Consider the following 22,657-nt stretch of genomic DNA (forward strand, 5'->3'; position numbering starts at 1 on the left):
AAAAAAAAAAAAAAGGTAGTATGAAGGGCTTCAATCTGACTCTGTTATTGAAGAAGGTTCTGCAAGCTCTGGACCAGTGGGAGCTGTGATTTGGGGAGGGCACGGAGGGAATAGAGTCCAGTTTCATTCCTCATAAATGCCCTGCTGAGAAACTGCAGGAAGACGGGGACAAAAGCATGAAAACCTGATACAAGCCATTGGAGTGGGTAACACTGACTTTATACTCGTTTTGAGCAGGAGCTTTCTTCTCCATAGGGGTTTTTTAGCTCTCTAGGTTTGAAGGACCTGATGCAAAGTGCAGCAGAGGAGCTTGTGGGGCTGTGGCTACCCCAGGGGCATCCCTGTAGCCACACCATGGTGGGATGGATGGAGACGAGCGATAATGTTGGCTGTTACAGGGGGAAAACTCACCGATTTGAAGCTGGTGGAGAGAAGTTCTCAGCTGTTCAGTGCTTGGAGCTGGGCAACCTTTGTTTTGAGATTTTTACGGGTGGGCTTGGAGCTGTGCAGGTAACAGAGTGAGTTATTGCTGGGTGCTACCTGCTCATGGGGGAAGATAAGGAGTGGAAAATTAGGTGTATGGGGCAATCTGGGGGCTGAGGATGAGGTGGCCTTCCTCCCTTTTTGATATTGGGGCAGGTGCTGGCACCGTGCAGCGGTGGGAGCTGCCACTTGGGCCCACCCCCTGGGGAAAGAAATCACCCCATGGGGCACAGTGCCGGGCATCAGGTTTATTCTCCTTTTCCTCTCGCCCGCTGCCATCTCCTTCGCCAGGAGTTAAACGTCTCTTCCCCCTGCGCTGAGCCTAATTGCGTCCCTAGGGTTTAACACGCGTGTGTTTGTTTTATTCAACGTGTTGGCTGTTCCCACCGGAACAGGCTAATTTTTTTTTTTTAGGGATTGGGCTGCTTTTTTTTTTTTTTTTGCTTATTGTGCACAACAAGCTACCACACAAGATATTCATTTGGGGGGGCAGGAATTGTAGTAATGCCAATACTTCTTGAATATTATAAACCTGGCTTATCAGCCCGATGCAGAGCTGGAATTTGTCTCTTCCTGTGCTGCATCTCTGCTTTCTGAGAGGGGCGTTTAAATACAGGCTGGAGACGCAGCCTTTCCAGTGTGCTCTGCTGGGCTGTGACAGCAGCAGCGAGGCTGCTTGAGCAGCTTTTTTTTTTTTTTTTGCACTAATTCTTCTCCAAAAAGGAACTTCTCGGGGAGAAGACTCTGAGACTGCATGTCCCAACAGTACCCGCTGAAGGAGGTGAAGGGAGACACGGTTTGCTTCGTACCTGGCTCTCCTCTCTTCTCCGTCCTAATGGAGCCAGCTTCTTTTTGCTACCCCCGGCTCACCTTTCTCCGCTCGCCCTACGGCCAGTTTGGGGCGAGCGCTGGCTCTTCGCAGGATTTGGCCCCGTGGCCACAACGTTTAGTGACGCAGAGGTGGACCGGGCCAGTGGACGGTGGGTGACCAGGGATGAAAGGGTTGGGGACTGGAAGAGGGGTGGTATGGGGTAGCAGAGAAGCCTACTGAGATTTGGGGTGGCTTTGGAGATGGTGGGTGAAGAGGGAGGCAACAAAGGTAGGACTTGGTGGATGCGTTACGCGGTTGTGTTGATGCACTCTCCTCTCGGACCTCTCTTGGTGCTGCTCGCTTGGCCGCTGTCATCTCCACCAAGGAGCAGCTCCAGCCCCTGCTACACCCTCGCGCTTGGGCAGGCTGGTCAGGGAGAGCTGATAAACAACCTCAGCATGGAAAATAATAAAAATAGAAACTGATCTTAGCCAGTCTTTTGTTTCATAAGCTTGTTCACTTGCTGAAATGAATCCGACAGTGTTTGAAACCTGAAATACCTGCTTGGAGGAGGCTCATTTCACCTTTAGGGTTGTGACGCTGTCAACTCTGTCCTTTAAACTGTTATTAAAGGTATTAAGTGTGGGTATAGGGGAAGGTATTAAGATCCTCTACTGCAGATTTGTCTTGCTACAAGGAGAAGGTACCTTAAGTATCAGCTTGGTTCAAAATTTTATACATTGCTTTACTGCAAAGAATCTATAAGGGGAAACTCAGTAAATCCTGCTGGTTTAGGAGCTGAGCTCTGCTCTAAGTGCTGATCTCAAGGGCAGGAGTCTTGACTTTCTGTAAAACTTTTTTGGGGAAGATATTGGGCTTGATGAGATGAGGTCCTGGGCAGCCTGATTTAGCTTGGAAGGTGGTCCTGCCTGGAGCAAGGAGTGGGGCTAGAGACCTCCAAGGGTCTCTTCCACCCTCAAATACTTTACAGACCATGGTATGCTTCCTTTACCTCTTACTAACAGTCTGAATATGATGTACCTTACCTGGAAAAGCTCGTCAGGTGGCATGCAAAAAAAAAAAATATGGAGGAGACTGGATGAGCAGTCTCAGCAGAGAAAATGCGTAGGAGGTGTTTAAAAACATGCATTGCCTGTGGTTTCATGCAGCGGAAACAAGTCTGTATCAGGGACTGAAAACGGGGCTATATGGCTCTGACTGAATCCCTCTGCTAAAAGCGATCCTCTTCCCGAGCCGTGCCCTGCCTTGCCTTGCTTTGCTCTGGGAAACATTTGCTGCCTCCTGGTAAATACGATCACTGGGAAATCTTTACTTAAGTCACAGTAATTGTCAGAGTTACTATAGGGGAGTGACCCAGCCTTGCCAGCATTTGGATAACACACTGTTTATTTCTGTCTCCTTTTTTTTTTTTTTTTAGGGTTCTGCCTTTTCTAAGTCTGACTTGATGTTGCTTTGGGGAGTTAGGGTTTTCTTTTTCTTTTTTTTTTTTTTTGGCCAGCATAGACCATTCCTCTGGGCTTTAAATATCCAGCTGGGGGAGACTTGGCTTATTGTTATGAAAATCTTGAATTGTAAGGAAAGTGAAGCAGCAGAATAGGCTGGAGAGGGGGGAGGATGTGGCATCTTCCCTCCAAAGCTTTTTAGGCACTGTACAGTCGAGCGCTGGGCAGACAGGCTTGGATGTAAGTCTCCTCGGAGAGGTGAGGTCTCTTCAGCTCTATTTTTTTGGCAACTTGCTGTTAGAACACAGACTTACTGCCCTGTTTCTCATTCCCTTGTGCAGGCTCCTCACTGCATGCATGCGTTAACCCTTGCACTGCTGCTGCCCGTGCAGCTGAACTGTCATGCTGGGTAGCGTGGAAAAAACATCAGAGCCCAGCCCCGCAGTCGGGCAGGCACCGCGCTTGCAGAGTACAGCAGCTATATCTTTAAGAAATTTGCTATATCTACCTCTCAGCAGCAGGTTTTTTTCTCCTCCCTTCGCTCAATTCTTCCTGCATCTTCACATCCTTTTATTCTCCCTGTACTTCTGTCTGTAAGGTACAGTATCTTCTCACTTCAGTTGAGCCTGGCTGCCACAAAGCTGCTTTTTTTTTTTTTCTTTTAAGGAGGAACAAGGGCTTTCTCCTTACAGCATCCAGCAAAAAACGCCGGGTCGCTTTAATTATTCTATTTTTCCCTCCTTGCTAGCAGAGGCAAATAGCTCTGAGAGGCAGTGGGATCTGGGTGGCTGGAGGAGACAACCCAAAGCCCAGCCTTGGCCGGGGCTGCGGTGGCATGCGGAGCGGTGCTTCGCAGGCGTGAAGTTAGCGGCTCGCCGGCATCCCTGCTCCAGTTGGGAGAACTGGGTTGGAGGTGCCCAGCTGGGAGCTAATGGGTCACACTCTCACTCCACCCATTCGCCGCTCGCCAATTGGAAGTGAGGGAGAAAGATGCTCTGGATGGATTAATATTGGAGCCATTGAAAAAGCACGAGCCACTGCTGCCTCAGCCACCTGAGCAAGTAGCTTTTGGGAATAAGTGTGGTGGCTCAGGGGGAGCAGCCAGGAGGGGAGCCGAGGCTGTTTGAACAGCATCTCTATTAAAGGAGTAGTGCAGGTAAGTTGTGGTCTTAAAAAAAAAAAAAGCCAAAAACAACACCCCAAACTGAAGCAATACTGTTGCTGGGCAATGCGTTTGGACAGGAAATCTAGAAAACCAGCTCTGCCGGCTCTTTAATTATTTAATTCACTAAAGTAAGGCAGTACTTGATGTATTTTCAGTGGGCTTTGCTGCTTAGTGATGCTATCTATTGCCTGTGCCGGATGTCTCTGTGCTGTTGTGTTTAAGGATGGAGAATATCTTTTTGAATTCAATTTACATTAACCAGAGTGCTGCCTTTCAGGGTTTGAATTTAGTTTCAAGATATGCATGGGGGGATGAGCACAAGATGTATTACCTGTTCTGTTTTTTTCTCTAATTAATGCTAAAACATCCTAACAGCCTGTCTGCGAGGCTTTACATACTGATGTTTCATGTAGGGAAAGTGCAGTGCTGAGTGAAAACAAAATGCATGTATGTAATCTGTCTAAAATGCTAGCAAACATCATCCCTGGTGCTGTAGCCATGGAAGCCATGTAGACGAACCATAAACAATGTCCTAATGAATAACACTCTATCAGGGATTGTTAGTCTGCAATTATTTCACCACTGGCCCATGGCATTTTTATTTTGGGTTGATGATGGACAGCAAAATTGGATCTGGTGCTGCTGGCTCTCCCCCTGTCCGTGGTGGTGTTGTCACTGTGCTGCTGTTTTGTGGCTCCTAGACATAGAAACTGTATGGGGTGATTTGTGTTATCCTGCCAAGCCTGTCGTGATTTGAAATCTCTGTTTCTGGGGGGAATGGTTGAGGCTGTGGAGGGCAGTTGGGCTGCCATTTGGGTATCCTTTGGACCATTTTCACTTTTAATTGCAGGGGGAGGTTTTTCTTTCTGTGTCTTGCCTGGAACCACAACTGAAAATGCGTTTGGTGATCAGGTGGCTGGGTTCACTTCTCTACTTATGTGTCTTCCTATGTTTCCAGTATAGATCTTGTTTTGACCAAACTTGTAGTTTTGTGTGAATTAAAGCTGGTCTCCTGTTCCATCTAGATGCCTTTTGGGTGGTGGTGGTGGGAAGGGGTGCAGGAATAACTTTGCAGAAGCTTGGCCCAGCCGCTGCTGCCTCTTTAGCAGCTGTTTTCATTTCTGGTGGCAGTAAGATAGGGGATAAAAACTTTCTAGAAACACTTTGTTCCGAAACATGATGCTGGTACCCTGGGGGAATGCTGGAGTGTGAAACTGGTGGTGCTGGGGCATCTCTTCCACCTAACCCCAAAGAAGAGGTCTTATAGCTACTAGTTTACACCTTGCTGCTGCTTAATTTTTACAGTATTTAACAGTTGAACCACTGCAGGGAACAGCTCCCTTTCTCTGAATAGCCCCAAGCAAGTGAAATGTTGATAGACTGTCTCTTAACCATTTTTGCATATTTTTCACAGTACCACTGCAGCTGAGTGACAGGTGGTGGCCTCTGGAAGACCTGCCTGTACAAGGAAAGCATTTCAGCAAAGGAAAATAACTCTGGCACCTTTTTGAATCCACATTCAACCTTGACCAAGATTTGGGGCCATTTTTTGATTAAGAGTTATGAGGTTTTTGATAGGGCCCTGCAAGTGAAAGAGCAGTCTGAAAAGCTGTCAGTAAGAGTTAATGCTTTCTAAATTATTTAAATGTTTCAGGAAAAGTCTACTGAAAAGCCTCAACTGGCCTGTTCTTGGGTCCTTGCCCGCTTGTGGGATCTCTGGAGGTATTTGCTTTCGCTCCTCTCCATGTAGTGCTTATGCAAGAAATCCTTGCAAGTCTTAAATCACTTTTTTAGAGGGCCCAACAAAATGAAACCTCCCCCTTCAACCTGGGAAAAAGGCAAATAGCCCAAATTCTCTGTCCGCCAGCCAAATCCCAAAGTGTTGTCATTCGCCTGCTTCTTGCCTTGTCCCACTGGCCAAAAACACCAATGGAGGAGGAAAAGAGATCCCGTTATCGAAGCAGCTGCATGACTCTCAATTTACAGGGTTGCTTCCTCTTGCAGCTCACCTCTGGGAGGCACCCTCGGATATTAATTGCTCGGGTGGGCTAAATTGTGATGAGTCAAACTGGTGCTGCTGGTAAATCCAAGCACCGCTGACACCAACCTTTAGTGTGCATGGGGATTTTTTTGGTGGGGGAGGTCTCTGGTAGCTGTCACTGCTGCTGCCAGCGATCTTTTATTAGATGGTTTTATTGTGATGGGTGTTCTGGAGGAAGCTGGGGAGGGGATGAAGAGGAGAATTGTTCAATGCAGTGAGGAAAATGCTTTGAGAGCAGACATGTCTGATCCCTGAGCTTGCGTGTGGGTGTGTGTTTGCCTGGGAGTGAGCAGGCAGGAGGATGCTTCCTGCTTTATCCTTTCAATATGATGCTTTCTGTTTTCACAGCCTTCGACTGTGAAAATTAGTTCTGGGGTTTCATTTACCAGAGTGACCATGGCGTAATTTAAGACCTCCTCACGCCATTTTCCTTCATCAGAAGAATATCCAGTTCCTTGCATATAATTCCTGATTTGATACTTCAGTGTCTGCTGAGCCGTGAAGCTATAAAAGTTGTGCTTTCTGCCTGCATTGGGACTGGCATGCTGGGGTGGTCACACTGTGATGGAGGACACTTCAGATACATCCATGGAGCAAAGCTTTATGTCTAAGTGACTGGTGTGCCATGGGATAGCCTAGGAAATGTCAGGGCTGGTGTCATGTCCTCCAAAAATCTGAGAAATGGGATACTTCCAGGGGTGTTAGAGATGTTTAGTTTCGGTAATCCAGACTTAGTCCTAAAAATGGGGATTTTTGGGAAACGAAACCCTTGTGGGAAGCAAAGAGGTGGTGAAAATCCTTTCGGGATATTTCTTCTAGTAGAGGGTAGGGGAGTCAAGCGACACATCTATGCAATTCTGTGGTAAGAAGAGTATGGTACACATAAGTCTTAAAAAGTGCTCTTTAGCAGAAACATCCTCTCCTGTAAGGATTGCTAGAGGATTTGGCCATGTCTACACATAAGGAGAGCAGATCTGAGTCTCTTGGCTAAAGCAGCAATTTGCCGTTGGATTGGGCTACTCCAAAGCACCTTCCTTCTCAGGTGCCAACAATTTGATTTTCTAAATGCTTACCAAGCTGAAGGGGTTTGGAATAGATTTAAATCTTCCTGGGTCATGGCTGTCTTCTAGACTGTTCTCAAGACCTCAGAAGTTAATTTCTTGTAGGTGTTTGCATGCAGATGATGTTTTAGTCAGCCCATTTAGGTAAAGGTCTCTAACAAAAAATCGCTGTATTATTACAAAGTGGTGCCATTGCCTGCTGGTGTGCCATACTGCTGCCTGCATTACACCTCTAGGTATGCCACGTGGGGATGAGTCCCTCACCGATCCTTCAGTGTCTGGCTGTGTCTTTCAAAGGCTTGACGTCTTCGTGGGGAGGAGGATAAGTTGAGAAGAAAAGTGGGGGGCAGCAGTGCAGAAGGGGAATGTAGACAGAGGGATGCCTACCCTTCCTGTGAGTACTGGCTGGAGTCTGCCCTTAGGCTTTCACCGTGATGACTGGTATGTTGCTAACTCCTTACTTGTCAAATAGCGCTGAAGAAAGCAGTATTAGGAAGGTATTTAGATGTGTGTGAGGAGTGATAGGGCTCTGCTATACCTTGGGAGAGGAGGGTTTATCCCCTCGGCCTCTGATGGGGATGAAATGTGGATGGATGTGTGTCTGTACTGAGAAAGCAAGTGTGGTGCTTGCAGGGGGAGTGAGGCTGTAAAGCTGCAGTGAAGATGAGTCCTTTGGTTGATCTTGACTCTTATCCCTTCAAGATAAAACTCCCTGGAACATAGCAGTGCTGATATTCCTATTTAATGACTTACAAAAGGTCTTTTTACCCCTCTTGAGTCTTTTTCTATTCTGTTTTCCTTTGCCTTTATCGATGCAAACTGGTGCTTTCTGGAGAAAGGTCTATGTTTGGGCTTGCCACAGGCAGCAGTGCTTATACACTGTATTTACCAGGTATTTTCCTGCCCAAGTATTAACAAGCATGACTTACTCATCTTACACTTCCTTGAATTATGGTGATCAGTTTTGAAACACTGACTTGTGTGGTTGGTGGTTTTTTCCTTTTTTGTCACACCTCTCTAGGTGTAGAGAAAAACAAGTAAAATCTCAAGCTCTTGGCCTCTCTGTCAATTGTTATTTGCCTATAACAGCAGCATAGGGACATGCTTCTCATCTCTGACTTTTGCCAGTATGAGCTGTGCTTTCACCAGCGTTTTCCAGTTGAAGTATGCAGGGCCAGGGGAAGGGATCAGCTGCTTAAGGTGTAGACAGAAATGAGAAGCAGTAACTTCAGGCAAAATAGCTTTTAGCATGCTGCTGTCCATTCATTCTTGCTGACTTGCATGGTTTTAAATAATTTGTAGCTAATGTCTCCACCAGGAGACCTCGCTGCTTGGTTTTTCCCTGAAAACTGCCAGAATCTCATATTTTAAGAGCACAAATGATGCTCTGCAGGAGAATCCTGCAGTATTGATATGTTTGGAACTGATCAGCTCATCATTGTGATCAGATTTGCTGCCTGTGGAGCTCTTTTCCTATTCTTCTGTGGTGGTGCAGTTGTGTTACGAAAGGAGTTGAGGCTTCCTCATCCTCCTGCTGTTGAGCTCTTGTTGTATACAGAGTTTTTTTTTAAACTCTCAATTGCAGGCTCCTTTCAGTCAATGCTCCATGTAATTAAAAAAGTCCTCTCCTGCAGGTTTCTCTTGGGGTATTATTCCTTGTGCGTGTGGTTTTTCTTAAAGTCTGTCTGGTTTTCTGCTGACTCTGAGTGGAGGAGGGGAGCAGCATCATATTGTTATTGGGTATCTGAAACACATAAATTGTGACTCTCCTGCCCCAAATTGCATGAACCTGTGTGTAGCTACCTGGTCACTTGCACAGCTGTGGACTCCTTTGTCCTGGGATGTTAATTCATGATGGAGTAGAGAGGACAAAGAATAAGAAGTAAGCTCAGTGTTCAATATTGAACACCAGGTCTGGTGGAGCCTTGGATAGGAGTAGCTTTGTCATCTCGCCCCTGATCTAAGCCTTAGATGAGACAATACATTTGTTTAAGCTGGACTTGACCCTGGACATGTTCAAGGTAGTGCAACTAACTGCCTTGTTCCCTGTCGTGCAGGGAAGCTGCTGCCCGGCTATTCAATGGTAGTGATGGAGGCTTCTAGCGTTGACTGACAAACTCCTGGAAGTCAGTCTGAAGTGGCCAAAATCTTGCTTCAAAGCTAAAGCCCTGTGTGTCTTCTGGAAAGTAGATTTATTTCCAGATAACTGGGCAGTTCATGCTGAGAATTGGTAATTCCTGGGAGGAAATTGGGAAAGTTTAAAGGCTTTTTCAGCTGAACAAGTGATTTTTTGTTGTAACTCCTTGCTCAGAGGCTCAAGTGTTTTGCTTTAGCAACTTTAAGGCAAGACATTGCATGGGCTGATGAGTTTCAGATATGTCCTCAGAGCTCCAACAAAACAATGATGAAAGTGGTGGTGGAAATTGGGATATTGGAGCACGCCCTGAGCAAAAGATGATGAAGGTACCTAATGTTTTCTGATCAGTACTTATGGGGTAACTAAATGCTCCAGATGTGCAGGCTGCCTGTTCAGAGACAACCCAAGAGCAGCCAATATTAAAGGGCCTGTAAATGAAAAAGTACCTTTCAAGTAACCCTTTCAAAATGGTGTAGTCTCAAAGTAAACTCCAATTAAATATCAAGACACTGGAAGTTGGAGAGACTTACTGGAGGGAAGTCATAAAAGCCAAAGTCTGTAGAAAGCTTGTCAGAGCGCTGTGTTTTGCTTCAATATAAGGCTTGTGCAGCAGAAGGCTGTTTAGTTGGAAGATGCCAGCAGCAGAACATTGTAATTGAGTTACTGAAGTATTCAGAGAATGTGTTTTTATTTGTAATCCACTGATATTGCAAGGCTCAAGAGAACTTATTACTGACCTTAAAACAAGAGAGTTAAAATGGGTTATTAGATCTGAGACACGTTTCCCACAGGAATTTAATAATGGAGGATGGCATGGTAGGGTTATATCTGTTTTTGTTGTTAAATGTAAATGTAAAAATGGTAAGAATGTAAGAAATCGGGAAGTATAGCCGCTTCTTGTCTGATACTTCCCACTGCAGGTCACCTGATTCGTCATAGTCCTAAAACCAAGCACCTTAAACTACAGCCAACTTGACAGTCCTACCAGTTAAGAAGTAAACTTCATATACCTCCCCCTCGGTGACTCTTGGAGTCCCTGCAATTGCTTCGAGTCAAAGAGCAGCAACTTCTGAAGTCTTAAGCTGTATCCCTGAGCCTCAAGAAATAGGCTTTGTTTTTCATTTTGCAGCACTTCAGTGCTTCAGTTCTTCACTTTTACCTTTTTGAATTCAGTGCTCATAAAGGGATGAGAAAGTAGTCAGAAGCTTTCCTGTGAAAAAGCAGCTAAGTGGTGACACTTCTTAATGCCAGTCCAATTTAGTCTCATCTAATAGACATCCCTGTAGGGAATAAGGTGGGGTGGCAGTAGAAACTTATTTGCTGCAGTAAATTAAATCTTAAAAATGAAGAGCACTGCTTAAATTGTCAAAAGAGCTATACCTCGTGCTTTTTGGCAGATAGTGGAAGATGGCATCTCGTTCTGCCTTTGGACAGGGAGAGCAATTGGGAGAGTCTGGTTGTCCTTGTAGGTGTTGGATGAGAAAGCTCTGGGGAGTGAGGACATGGACCTCAGTGAGAGATACCAGAGTGAATTGCTGTGTTGTGTATCTTAGCTCCTTGGGGTAATGCTTTCCAGCTTTGCCTCTAGAAGCCTGACCTTAATGTCTTGCTGAAATTGCTTTGCTTGGATTTTTTTTTTAATTGCTGAAGTCTCTGAAAGAAAACCTGAGGGAAAGGAACTAGCAACATGGGTTTGGATCTGAGGGAAGCGGTGTGCTGGTCTGGAGAGGGGGAACTCCCACCCTGTGGTAATAAAGTGCTCCCCAGACTGTAGGTCTCTTCCTCCAGCCTGCAAAGGCTAGTGCAGGGGTTGATTTATACTTCATGGAAACACTTCTGCAACTTCAGGCAGACCTTGGACCTTTGTAGTGTTGATCTCTAATATATATGGAGACTCGTATCCTAGGCTTCCCTAAACTAAACACTTGCATTGGTTACTGCAGTTTTATTACTGCCCCTTGGTTGAGTGCTTTTGATTTCAGGAGTGGAGGTGAGCTGGGGAGAGGAAATGCAGGCTGTGGGTATGTACCTTTCTGCTAGAGAAAAGAGGACTCCTCCTTGCTGTCAGTTCTGCACAACTCTAACCCATTGCTCCTGTCTTCAGCAAAACGTGACTAAGGAGCCGAGACCTTGGATATTAGAATCCCATAAGCCTTGTGAAAGGAGAGGCATGGGGAGCCTGCTGAGATGTTTGCCTTGCTGGCTGTGACTGAGCATGAAGTTAAGCACAGTCTAGCTGGCCTTGTCCTTAGCTAGCATCCCACAAACATAAGCTATGCTTGTGTTAGACTGCTTGGGGAAGCATGAGGAGAAGGGGACTGATGTGTAGGGAGGAAAATGTTAATCACACTCTCCCCCAAATCTGTTCCCTTTGTTCTGCTCGGTTAAAAAGCTAAGTGGATGCCACTTTCTCTAGATTCTCAGAGATGCGGATGATGTAGCCCCCAATTTACCCTTCCTACCTCCACTCCTGCTAATGTGTTGACCTTTAAGCTAGTCCCATAGCTCAGTGCGTGTGTCTGGACTTGTGTAAACACCCCATCACCTTTTACCTCCTGGGCACGTTACACACCGTTCCTGATTCCTGATGTTAATGTGCGTAGCCCCTTCCGTGGGGGTTGTAACAACTTTCCAAAAGGCTCCAACAAGGCTGTTTTGAAGTCCGAATCCCGTTGGTGCTATGGGATAGTATTACGTAGGGAGAAGACAAATTACCAGGGCTGGACTTTAGCCAGGACATAGTAGGGTGAATGACGGACTTTTTTTTTTCCCAAACGTGCCATTGCATCTTTAATTACAAGGTTAAGACCTCTGTTTTATGACTCATCTGAAAAAACAGCATCTCCAACATAATTGCCAAAGCGTGTTGCCTAGGGGACTGTTGCTCATTAGTGACTCAGAGGGACGAGTGCCACCTAATGAAATGGCACTACCTGCTGTAATACCCCAGCCTTGCCCTTTTCATGCCTAGTCCAAGCACCTACCGAACCAGTCTCCGGTAAAGGTACGATGTCAACCCAGGCAATGCTGCAGCTAGAAGGTATTTCTAATGAAGAAACCAACCAACTCAGAATTCCTGCTCGTTGGGCACAATCAGCCCATAAAAATTGAGAATTGTAGAATGGTTTGGGTTGGAAGGGACCTTAAAGGTCATCAAATAGGTGTGTGCAGTTAAAGAAGAAGCAAACAATGTCTCATTTTGCCTAGCGAAGGATGAACATGTTCCTTCAGGCTCCTTCAGAAGCCATAACAGAAATGAGAAATTGATAGACCATCCTGCTGGGAATGTCACTTCCTTGGGTAATCCGTCTGCCTAGACGTATTTTGTTTGTATCTCTGAAATACGTAAATGCAATCATTACACAATGAGAGCCTCTTTAAAAAACTTTCCTTTGATCATTAGCATGCTAATCAGTCTGGATGGATCTTCTCTTTCCCTTCCAGGTGGAGGGAAACAATTGACTCGTGTAATGGGTGCCCCTTGGCCACGGGTGCGTTTGTTCCTCCAACCCATTGTTCTGGGATGAACTTGGAACATTGTGTTTCTGTCTTGGACCAGACAGTTGAATTGCTCTTGGGTTTGTGTGTGTGGTTTTGATTTGTTTTGTTGGGTTTTTTTTTTTAAATGGTCATCACGGTGGCCCTCCAGGAACCTACACAGCCAGATGCTGTCTGCTCTGAAAGGTCTGAGCAACGCTGGGCTGTGACAAGCATTAGGGCTGGAAGGTGCTGCCGTCAGTGGTGTTACTTGTATCCGTCTGGCACACAAAGGCTCCCGGTGGACCAGGATGAATTATGATGCTTGAAAACGTGGCACACTGTAAAAGGGGAAAAAAAAAAAAAAAAAAGCACATAACCCGTAAGCCAAAAGTTATGGGGTAGAGAAAGGGTCTTTGGGAAACAGTCTCATACCTCAAACGAAAAGCAGGAAGCCTAATCTGTAGAACAATAAAGCAGGCAAAACCTCTTTCCTTGTTGGCCCAAATTCATCCCAGGCTTGCGTAGGTAATGTTTGATTAGCCTAATGAAGGGGGGAAAGACAGGGCAAATCTATTCCTCTTTTTTGATTGCGTTTTGGCTGGGAAGAAGCACAGAAAGAGGCAGTACCTAGTAGCAGCTTTCTGAGGGACTGCTTGGGTGACTCTTAGTCGAGGCTTGAAACAGAGCTCTGTTAGCTCACTGTAAAATGGGGCATGCACCTGTATAGAAAAGCTGGTGCTTCTAGCCCACGCAGTCTGAACTGTCAAATACTGTTAGGATTATAACAGCCAGGCTGGGCTTGGGTACCAGGCTTTGATCACACCTGAAAGCAGGTGCTCCTATGCTGTTTGAACATCTCTCTGCACTGTAAATACCCACTTTGCCAGCAGTTAATTGCAGAACTGACTCACTAACTAATAAAATATGTTCCATAATGAATCATGGGGATTCGGTCCTGGTGCTGCTGTGTTTGTGGGCTCGCTCTTGGTCAGTGTCATTTCCCATTTGTGGCTTCCTCGTGAGACCCTGTTGGTGCAGATGGTGTTTGCAGGACCCCTGCTCAGGAAGCGGGCCAAGGAAGGCTACAGTGGTCTGGTGCTTATCTTTAAGTGCCAAGCACTGTTTTGGGATATCCTAATGATTAGAAGCAGCAGAATAGGATGTGAAATTCTGTTCTCATCTAAATTGAGTTGTTTCTTTCTAAATTAAACTGCTGCTTTTTATCTGAGCATAAACTACAACCTGGACTTCATTATGGCTTGTAATTTTTATAAAAGCCTTGTAAATGCTTAGCTTGTATTATTTTTGGATGCGCTTGTTCATGTTTGATAGGTCACTGAGGTGATCAGGCTTGTCGTGATCTTTAGTCTTGCTGTTTTGTGGTCCCAGCCCAAGATGTCTGAGACTGCTTGAAAAAAGTTAAGCTGTGACTGTACAGGATATTCGGGTAAATGCTAAAGTCAATAAACAAAAGGTTAAAGTTGCCACATTCAGAAAATCTGATGCCTGCAGTATTTTGGGGCTGGGCTTTCTGCTGTAATCCAGGCTTTCAGTAAGGTGAAGCCATTCAACATCTTGATGATTCTTATGTTTCCTTTTTTTTTTCTGTCTTTTTAGAGTCTCCACCAGCAGCGATGTCAAGAAATGGATACTTCTTTGAAGAGAGTGGCAAGTATTGTTTGACTTCTTTATGCATAGTGTCGCCTTATTGGGGGGAGAGCTGCACTGTAGGGTTAGCTGACAACTTGAAACAGGTGATACAAAATCCATTTAGTTCAAGCAACATGTGAAGACGGTCTTATGTGGTGGTTGTGTAATCTTCTACTGGAAGCAGACTCTGTTTTTAAATCCTGTAGATGTTCAAGATATTCAAAGCAGTAACTAATCATCTCCACCTTGTCATCAGTGACTATTCTGGGTGGCTCCTTGTTTTTCAAGTTTGTTCATGATGTTTTCCTGTAAGACAGGCTGGCAGGTATATTTGCTTGTCTTTTTCTGGAGTGGAGATCATGCGTGGGTGTCAGATCCCCTTGGAGACATCCTGCCAAGAGCATCAGGCAAATGTTGGGTGGCTTTTGTAAATGCATCTTTTGGTGCAAAGTGGTCTCTAAGATTTATTTTTTCTTTGAAGCAAGATTAAGTTGTGGCACTTGGAAGCTTGTATCATCTGCCTCAGCAAAGGTGGCTGAGCTCTCCAAGATACTGTACTGATAAACAGCCAGACTTAAAGTGCAGTGAAGTCCTGACTTCTCTACTGGTTCTGGAGAAATAGCATGTGTGGGGATTGTTAGGAAGAGATAATCTTGAGAGTTCAACTCAAGACCAGCCTCCTTGGGGTGTAGTCTAAGGGCCTGGGTCGTCTTGTCCTTGAGGGAGGTGCAGTGCTTGGAGTATTCAGGACTTCCAAATGGTGAAAGAAGACTAGAATGCTCCAGTTATTTAGGACTGTAGATGCTCGCAGCTGTCACAAGGCTCATCTTCCTTGTTCCAGGGAGCCAAGTCTTCGGTTAACATCTGGGAAGGGGAAGCTGAATGTTTGCCAGATGTCAGCTGCAGTAGATCCAGCATTGACAGTGCTTCCTTTGGCACTGGCTCACTTGCCTTCTCTGAAAGTGTTATATGGAGCCAGTTTCTAGGAGTTAAAAGGGTGAAACTAGAAGCAAGTACTCTTATCTCTAGTAAGAGGTCTCTTCTGAAGGCTGGGTTGAGTTGCAAATGGACAGAAATTAATGCCTGACCTCAGGGAGGTTTTCTGAGGGCACGTGGGGCATGTGGGTCTGGGTAGCCAGGCTCCTACCTTCCGTGGCTTGTTTGTGGCTCCTTGGGATGTGACTGGTGTTTTCTTGAGGACCAGGAATGTCAGAGTTAGGACCTGGAGAGATGACTAAACCTTTAGTTTCTGGCTGAGAACAGCATAAGGGGTTGGGGAGGAATGCTGCTGTATGATTTGGAGGAAGGACAAAGGCGGCTGTCTTCTGGAGCCACCTACTTCATCCCAAGTCCTCCTGCCCCAAGGAACACAAGCACAGCTGCCTGTCCTAGTATCTTACATGGAAAGGCTCCACACGCTCCCATCCAGGACAAAATGTCTTGTCTTCCTCAAACTGTCCAAACAAAAAAAGCAGATCTCTGGATGTTTTTAGAGAACATGTTTAGCTGTGGCATTCCCTCCTAGGTAAAGCTCTCCTAGGAGATATGTGACTTGGTGCCATGGCAGTGAGCATTTATTTCTGCCCTGTTTGTGTTAATACCCAGCTTCCTCCTTTTGTTGTAAGGAGATGGCACCGTAGAGCTACCATTATGGACTTCATGAAACTGTGCATGCTTCTTTCCTGTTCTACTTCTGCGTGGTTTAGGGGAAGGAGGGAAGGTTGCAAGTTCCTCTTCAGCCTGCATGCAATACTGAATGCTGTATTAATTGTGATTGAGAATACAGTGGATTTCTTGGTTATTTCACGCTCAAATCTGCTGTCATTCTTGTTCCTCATTACAAACTGACCTTTTTTAAAAGTTCAGTTGCTGTTGAGTGATGAGTCACCTTCTACTGCCTGATTTAACTGAGGGCTTGTGTGTTTCTGCACAGAATATATGGACAGCACATCTTGGGGGTTGCCAGCATGAATGTTCATATCCCTCTGTGAGGCAGTGCTTTGGCGCTCTCTGTACGGAAGTTTCATGCACTGAGATTCTTGAAGACTTACCTCAAACTTTATCAGAGCTAGAGGAAACGGCAGAGAAAGAAGTTACCTTTTCACATAGTTTCAAAACTGCTTGTTTTGAAACGGAGCTACGTAATCATTAAGCTGTTTGTTGGCATCACTTGTTTGGATCTGCCAGTTCATTATGGAGACCAAGAGATGCTCTTGCCCCACCTTTAGAATAAAACCAATCCCCTAAGCTGTGTGTTGAGGGAGGGTAAAGGAAGATAAGCCCTCTTCCTTTGATTTCCTTAGCACTTAAATTTTTCCCCTTTCTCAGAGAAACATCTTTTGATACTATTGCTCTTTGCACAGTCGAGCTTTTTCCTTATCTCCTCCTGAGATCTTGCATATACATATGGTTTTCTGTATCCTTAGTAATTAGGATGTTTTTGTTTCTGACTGTATCTGAGGCTCTGTTCAGAGTCTGTGTCTGTCTTTGCCAGCTAACTTTTTTCTTCCTCTTGTTGTGTTCTCAATAGCAGCTGCAGCAATGTTAAAACTTGAGACTTCAGTTTTAGTTTGAACTGTTGTGGTGAGGGTGATCTTGGCTGCAGCACCAAAGCACTGCTTTGTAAGAATCTCCTGGATATTTGCTGTTCATAGAAACTTATGAAGTATTTAATAACTTGTAGCTCTGTTAATTGCTGAGGAGTTGAGGAAAGTTCAGGAAGGATTTTTCTAGTGAATGGATGTTAATATATGATGATTCTGGAAGCTCAGAGTTGTTACAGTCCCAACCATGTACTAACCTACTTGATAACTTCTTAACTGGCTAAAAATTTGGAAGGTTAATCAACGGAGCCCGTGTCTTTAGCTACAAGTTCCAGTTTCCAGCATACTCTGGTTTTCCCCTACTGCTGAAGAACTTGACTGAAAACCACTTTTGTGGCCTTTAGCACATTGCAAAAGGTAAATGCATGCAGTATGACGGGGGGGGGGGGGGGGGGGAGGGGGGAAATCTGTTTAGTAGTTTGCTCTGTAGAAGCAACATTAAGAGGAAAAATAAGGAAATAAGTTTGTGCCTGCCCAGTTAGAAGTTTCGGATGAAGGGTGTGGTGGCAGCAGGTATGATGGCAGCTCTTGGCCGTGTTCAGTTTTCAACCCATGTATATTGTCAGATTGAATAGCTGTCCTCTGACACATCTTGCTGATGAAAGTCCATGTTTTTACTCATTCTTCTTTGGAACAAACTTCTTGCACAAGCAAATGAATGAAGTCTGGCCTGGCGCAGTAATATTTGGTGTTTCCCTACCTGCCCCATGTGTGTTTAAGTTGCTTGAATCAAGGTTGTTTTGTCAAATGAGTTTTCTTCCTGATGAATTTTAAGTGACTAATGAGATGATTGTGTAGACCCAATCCAAACCTGAAGATAATTGGAGTCCTGATGAAATGCAGCTCGGCAATCAATGTTCAGAATAACTACTCATCAAGCCCCACGTTGTCTCGGCTGTCAGCCTCCTGCACCCTCCATGGTGGTGGTGGGGGAGTATCCAGTTTCTGCTACAAGTGGGTTAGCTTTAAAGGCATTGGTACTACCTGCAAGTGATTCAATTCAGCCAATGTATGATGAGCTTTTTGATTGACCCAAGAACTTTCTCTGATAGGACACAAAACCGGAGGCTTTCTAGTTCTTGCAAAATCCAAAGGAAGGAGTCTCACTGTAGTGCTGAGGATATGTGAATTGTTGCATTGTTTTAAAGTTGGCCCAACAAATATTGCAGCATAAATTTTTGTCTTCCGAAGCAAATCCCTCACTGCTTGGTCTCCTCTGACTTATTAATTGGTTTTGCTGGCACAACAAATTGCAGTTGTGTTGAAGGGCCCCAAGGCCCCAGTCTGGCTTGGGATGTTTGGATGTATTTTATCTGCTTGTTTTTGTTTTTCAGTTTGCAGTTCAGTTTGGTATGTGTGCTGTGGGCTTTTTCTCTTTTTTAAATTTGTCTTTATCTGTCTCGGAATTGTTTGCCTAGCTAGGAGATTAATCTAAACGTTTTTGTGAAACAAATCCTTTCGCAATGGGTTTCCCCTGATGAGATGCCCAGTTTACCAGCAGGAGATGCACTATTGCTACCTGTGGAGAGCCTGAGGGGATGGCTTGCAAGTCTCTTGCAGGTTTTTATTTCTAAAAACTATCAGGAGGCCTATAATGAAATGAATGCTCCTGATTTCTGTGGGTTCTGGTACAGAACTGAAGTTCCACGTGCTGCTGTGTTTTGTAAAAACAAAAAATAAAAACAAAGCCTCACTGAATTACTTGAATTATTCACAACATTTCCTAGAAATCTGGCTGCAAAATACAATACTGGAATTAATTCAAAAGGGCCTGTTTCTTTTTTTTTTGTAGCAGATCAGTTATTTTGGTTCTGTTATGAATTATTACTGAAGTGGCAGGGGAAACTATTTCCATCTGGCTCTTCATGACAAAAGACTGACTCGAAATAGGGTTGGAAGCATGTGACTGAAGTTATGGCTGGCCAGTAGTGGAGGGATCTGTTACTTAAAGGATGCAAGTCTGGTCTTGGTGACTTATCTGCTAGACGCTTTGTACCTCTCTCTTACAAGAGGAGGTTGTGGTTTGATCTGTGGTCTTGAAGCACTCTGAAAGTTCAAGTAATGGACTGGTGTTTCCATAGCAGGTAGTCATTATTCCAAAAGGCTCCAAGCTCATATCTTACGGGTTTCCAGTGACTACTCAAGAGCCAAGAAGCATGACCCAACACTTCCCCAGCTCTTCTGCCCCTTAAACTACCCATGGAGGGGCTGGGATTGGAGAACACTTCTCTAAATCCCATCTAGATGACCAAGAGAAGTCATTAGTCTACCTGTACCAACCCATAATATTTGGCTTAGTAAAGGAGGTAGTCTAACAAGAGCATGAGAGGTAAGCTCTGGACCCCTCTTGCCAATTAGTTGTCAGTAGCAAACCCTCAGCACTCCAACAACGCAGCCTGTGGGCAACCCCTAGCCCCCCCAGTTGTCTTCTCTGGGCTGACGTAAACCACGTGGCTGCCTGCCACACGATGGGTAAATCTCCTTTAAGACAAAAATAGTGAGCCTTGCCAGGGAATCACTTGACTGTGAACCAAAGGAAAAGCTTAAAATTCTAGCAAGCATCCAGCTGTATGCAGAACTGCTTTATTTAATCAGCATGGCTTCAATTTTTAATTTTGTGGGAGACAGCTTTGCAAAATGTGGCTTGATAGTGCCCTTTGGAGGCTATTGCTCTGTGACTACAGCACTGCAATTGTTCTTGTCTGTGAAATGGAGTAATTTGTTAGGAAGGAAGGAATTTTTCATGACTGCTTTTCCCGACTCTTGTGATACAAAACAATGAGTAACCCCCTAACTTTGAAGTTTAACCTCAGCAGGAACATGTAAAATTTAGGCAAATATTTACCTAAAAGATGCTGTTCTATCAATACAATTGCTCTCTTTTTGTCTGGAAAAGGAGAGCTATTTTGGTAAGTAGGTGATTATGCTGAAATCAGCGTATAAAATGTGACCAGAAGCTTGCCTTGGTTAGTGTGTGAGAGTAGGATGCTGTTCAAATACTTTATTCTAGAATACTGTGCAGATTGGAGAACTGATAACACTTGTACAAAGTTCTTCCTAGTCTCTCCTGAATCCGTAGACTGCTTTATCCTTGCCAATATTAACTAACTGTAAGGTTATCTAACCTTTGGAGGCAACATGAGTCTGTGTTTTTGTGCAGAGTGTAAAGGTCAAAATAGAGGTGGAGGCTCCATTATTAATTGAGTTTCCTTTTGCACCCAGTGTTGGGGATTTGGGTATTTTCTGAGTGACGCAGTGGATCTGCATGCCTGCAGTACTTGAGGAACAAAGCAAACCCTCTGATAGCTTAAAGCTCAGGCTGATCACTTTATCTCAGGTTAATTAAAACTTCATGCCTTTCTTGAAAATTAGTGTCTATTATTGGTTAGAGGATGTTGAAAATCCATGAGTGGAAAAAAAAAATCAAATGAAGCTGACTTTTTTTAACTTAATGTTAGTATCATGGCTAGTTTTTAGGCAGATACAGAGCTTAATTCTCTCTCTTGAGTTCCTTAATGCTGTATTATAGCTGAGCTATTGAATATATATTATTATTGCTTCTGTTGTCCTTCTGCACTTGACCTTTAATTCCTCTGAGAAAATGAATGCAAATAGCTCTTGGGCACTTCCAAAACAAGAACTTGCCAACTCCTGTGCTTGACTGTCTGACTGCAGCAGAGCTGGCTGTTTGGCTGTGTGAGGTTTATGGCTTGGAACGCGAAGAGTGGGGCCAACTGCTGGATTTCAGTCCTGAATGGATCAGGATCAGTGACAAAAATATCTAAAGCAGTGATGTTAGGAGGAAAGCCTTTGCTTTTCCCAGGGTAGAATATCTGAGGTGGCTGAATCCATCAGGAGCACAGTACATACTGTTGCTCCTATGCTCTGGCAAGATGACCCCAAGTGCTGTTTTGCAAGGCCATGAAAACGACTGCAATTTGCTGCCTTCCGTGCCTAAAAACTCATTTGAGAAATCTGAAATGGCTTTTAACATGGCTAGCTGATAGTGCTGGATTGCTGATCACACGGGCTCGAAAGAACTCTTTTAATCTAACTTTAGCTTTCTGGCTTTTTGAAGAGACTTGGTGGGAGAAGGGAACTACCACTTCTGAAGAAAAGGAGATGCCCTCCCATGATTGTGGAAGCTGGGGTTTGGATTTGGCTGAGGGAACAGGTGTTGCTGCGCAAACAGGGGCTATAAATGAAAATGCTTTTCCTGATTTGTAGCGTAGACTACCTTGGAAGTTAAGAGTAAAAAAAATCGGTGGTTTCCAGAAAACTGCTTTGAGTATTCAGAGTGTTAACTTGGCATATATGGTCCTTCAGAAATAAAGCCAGCAAGTTTTGCAGAGACTTGGCAGAGGTTGATAACTTTTGACGAGCTTTAATTTTTAGCTTTCCTGTTTTGCCCTGCTCATCTAGCTCTGTGAATATGTACCTTCATCTTATCCATGTAACTCTTGCTAAAACAGTAGCAGCAATATATCTGCCTAAACAAAAACGTGGCGTGCACGTGCCCTGAACTGTGTGACATCTGAGTAATGCCAAAAGGAAAAATGCCTCATCTCCACCAAAACCCTCTTTCTTCGATGTCTTGTCTGGCTTGCTGTGCTAAACTCAGTCTGCAGCGAAGTGTGGGTAGGTGCATTTGCACTCCTAATCTCCTGGTTAGTGTGCATGCTTGCAGATGTTGATTAAAATACCATGACAGGCACACGGAGAGGTTATGCTGGGGCTGCGTCTGGCGGAAGTCTCATAACTTGGGATGTGAGATGATGGTGTTAGTAATATAACTGCTTTTCTCCCAGGAAAGGGAGATGATCTGGGTTTGATGATTAAGATTTTGGTTTTCTCAGAGAAGTCTGCAGCCCTTGGGCTGTGAGTACTGCTCCCACAGAGCAAGTAAGCTTTTCTAGGGAACATATATGATGTAGCTGGAGTTGTGCTTCCAGCTAACTACTACTATGCTGATTTTATTACCCAAGGTGAAGCTGCTAGGTGCTGCTGAAGCAGTGGTAGGAGAGGTAATGCTATCTCCGATTGCTGCGGCTCAGTTCACTGCTTTTCCTGACAGAGCCCTGGGCTCTTAAAACTCAGCTCAAAAGCAAACTAGCTGCAGGGCAGGCACCTTGTCAGAGCTGTGAGAGGGTTGATAGCAGCAGGACTGGGGAGATGAAGTGGATCCGAGAAGATTATGGGAGTAAGGAGAGAAGGCTGGGGATGGATATTGAGATACTGGAGTAAGGCAGACCTGGACCAGGCATGAGGTGCAGGGGAATGGGTGATGCTTTAGAGGGGAATGGCTAGAGAAACTGCAATTTTCTTCTTTTTCTCAGCACAAAATGCACATGATGTGCTGAGATACCGAAAGACTTATTAGGGTCAAGGCATCTGCCACTTATGGCTGCACAAGGTGAGGAGTGGATTTTGTTCCCGCAGCACTGAAGGATGGTGCTTGCTGTCTCTGGCCTCATGCACTTTTCATGCTCTTCCGTTTCTCTTTGCTGTGAAATGAGTTCTGCAGGGTGGACCGAGGGGAATCGTCCTGTCTGCAAAGTGTTCTTCAAGGTGCAGGAGGGCTGCACTGATCTTCTCAGCCAGCCTTAACTCAGTTCCTGACTCTAGCCTCCTACTCAGCAAAATCTCTTTCCTCTAGTGCTTTTAGACCATATTTCAGGCTGAAGTGGCACTTCCTGTGCTCAGAGGTCTGACTCACCCTGTCATGTAGCTCATGGCACTTCAGCAAATGCTGCCTTCATATGA

The 22,657-nt window shown here is 44.8% G+C and overlaps 1 protein-coding gene across 4 annotated transcripts in view; it reads left to right on the top strand.

Moving 5' to 3' along the window:
* Positions 1-496: 496 nt before the first annotated feature.
* The window catches only part of SLC4A11 (solute carrier family 4 member 11), a 93,579-nt gene continuing 71,418 nt past the window's right edge, over positions 497-22,657 (top strand). For 2 of the 4 annotated variants that reach the window (XM_074865427.1, XM_074865429.1), the window contains exons 1-2: positions 497-1,463; positions 14,259-14,309. In XM_074865427.1, the coding sequence (XP_074721528.1) occupies positions 1,238-1,463; positions 14,259-14,309 (277 nt within the window). In that variant the 5' untranslated portion in view covers positions 497-1,237. Of the gene's footprint in view, positions 1,464-3,333; positions 3,356-3,403; positions 3,914-14,258; positions 14,310-22,657 lie in introns of those variants that run through there. The other 2 variants (XM_074865431.1, XM_074865430.1) reach the window with 2 other exon arrangements.

Source organism: Strix uralensis, chromosome 4, assembly GCF_047716275.1.
Source record: "Strix uralensis isolate ZFMK-TIS-50842 chromosome 4, bStrUra1, whole genome shotgun sequence".
NCBI classification, from domain to species: Eukaryota; Metazoa; Chordata; class Aves; order Strigiformes; family Strigidae; genus Strix; species Strix uralensis.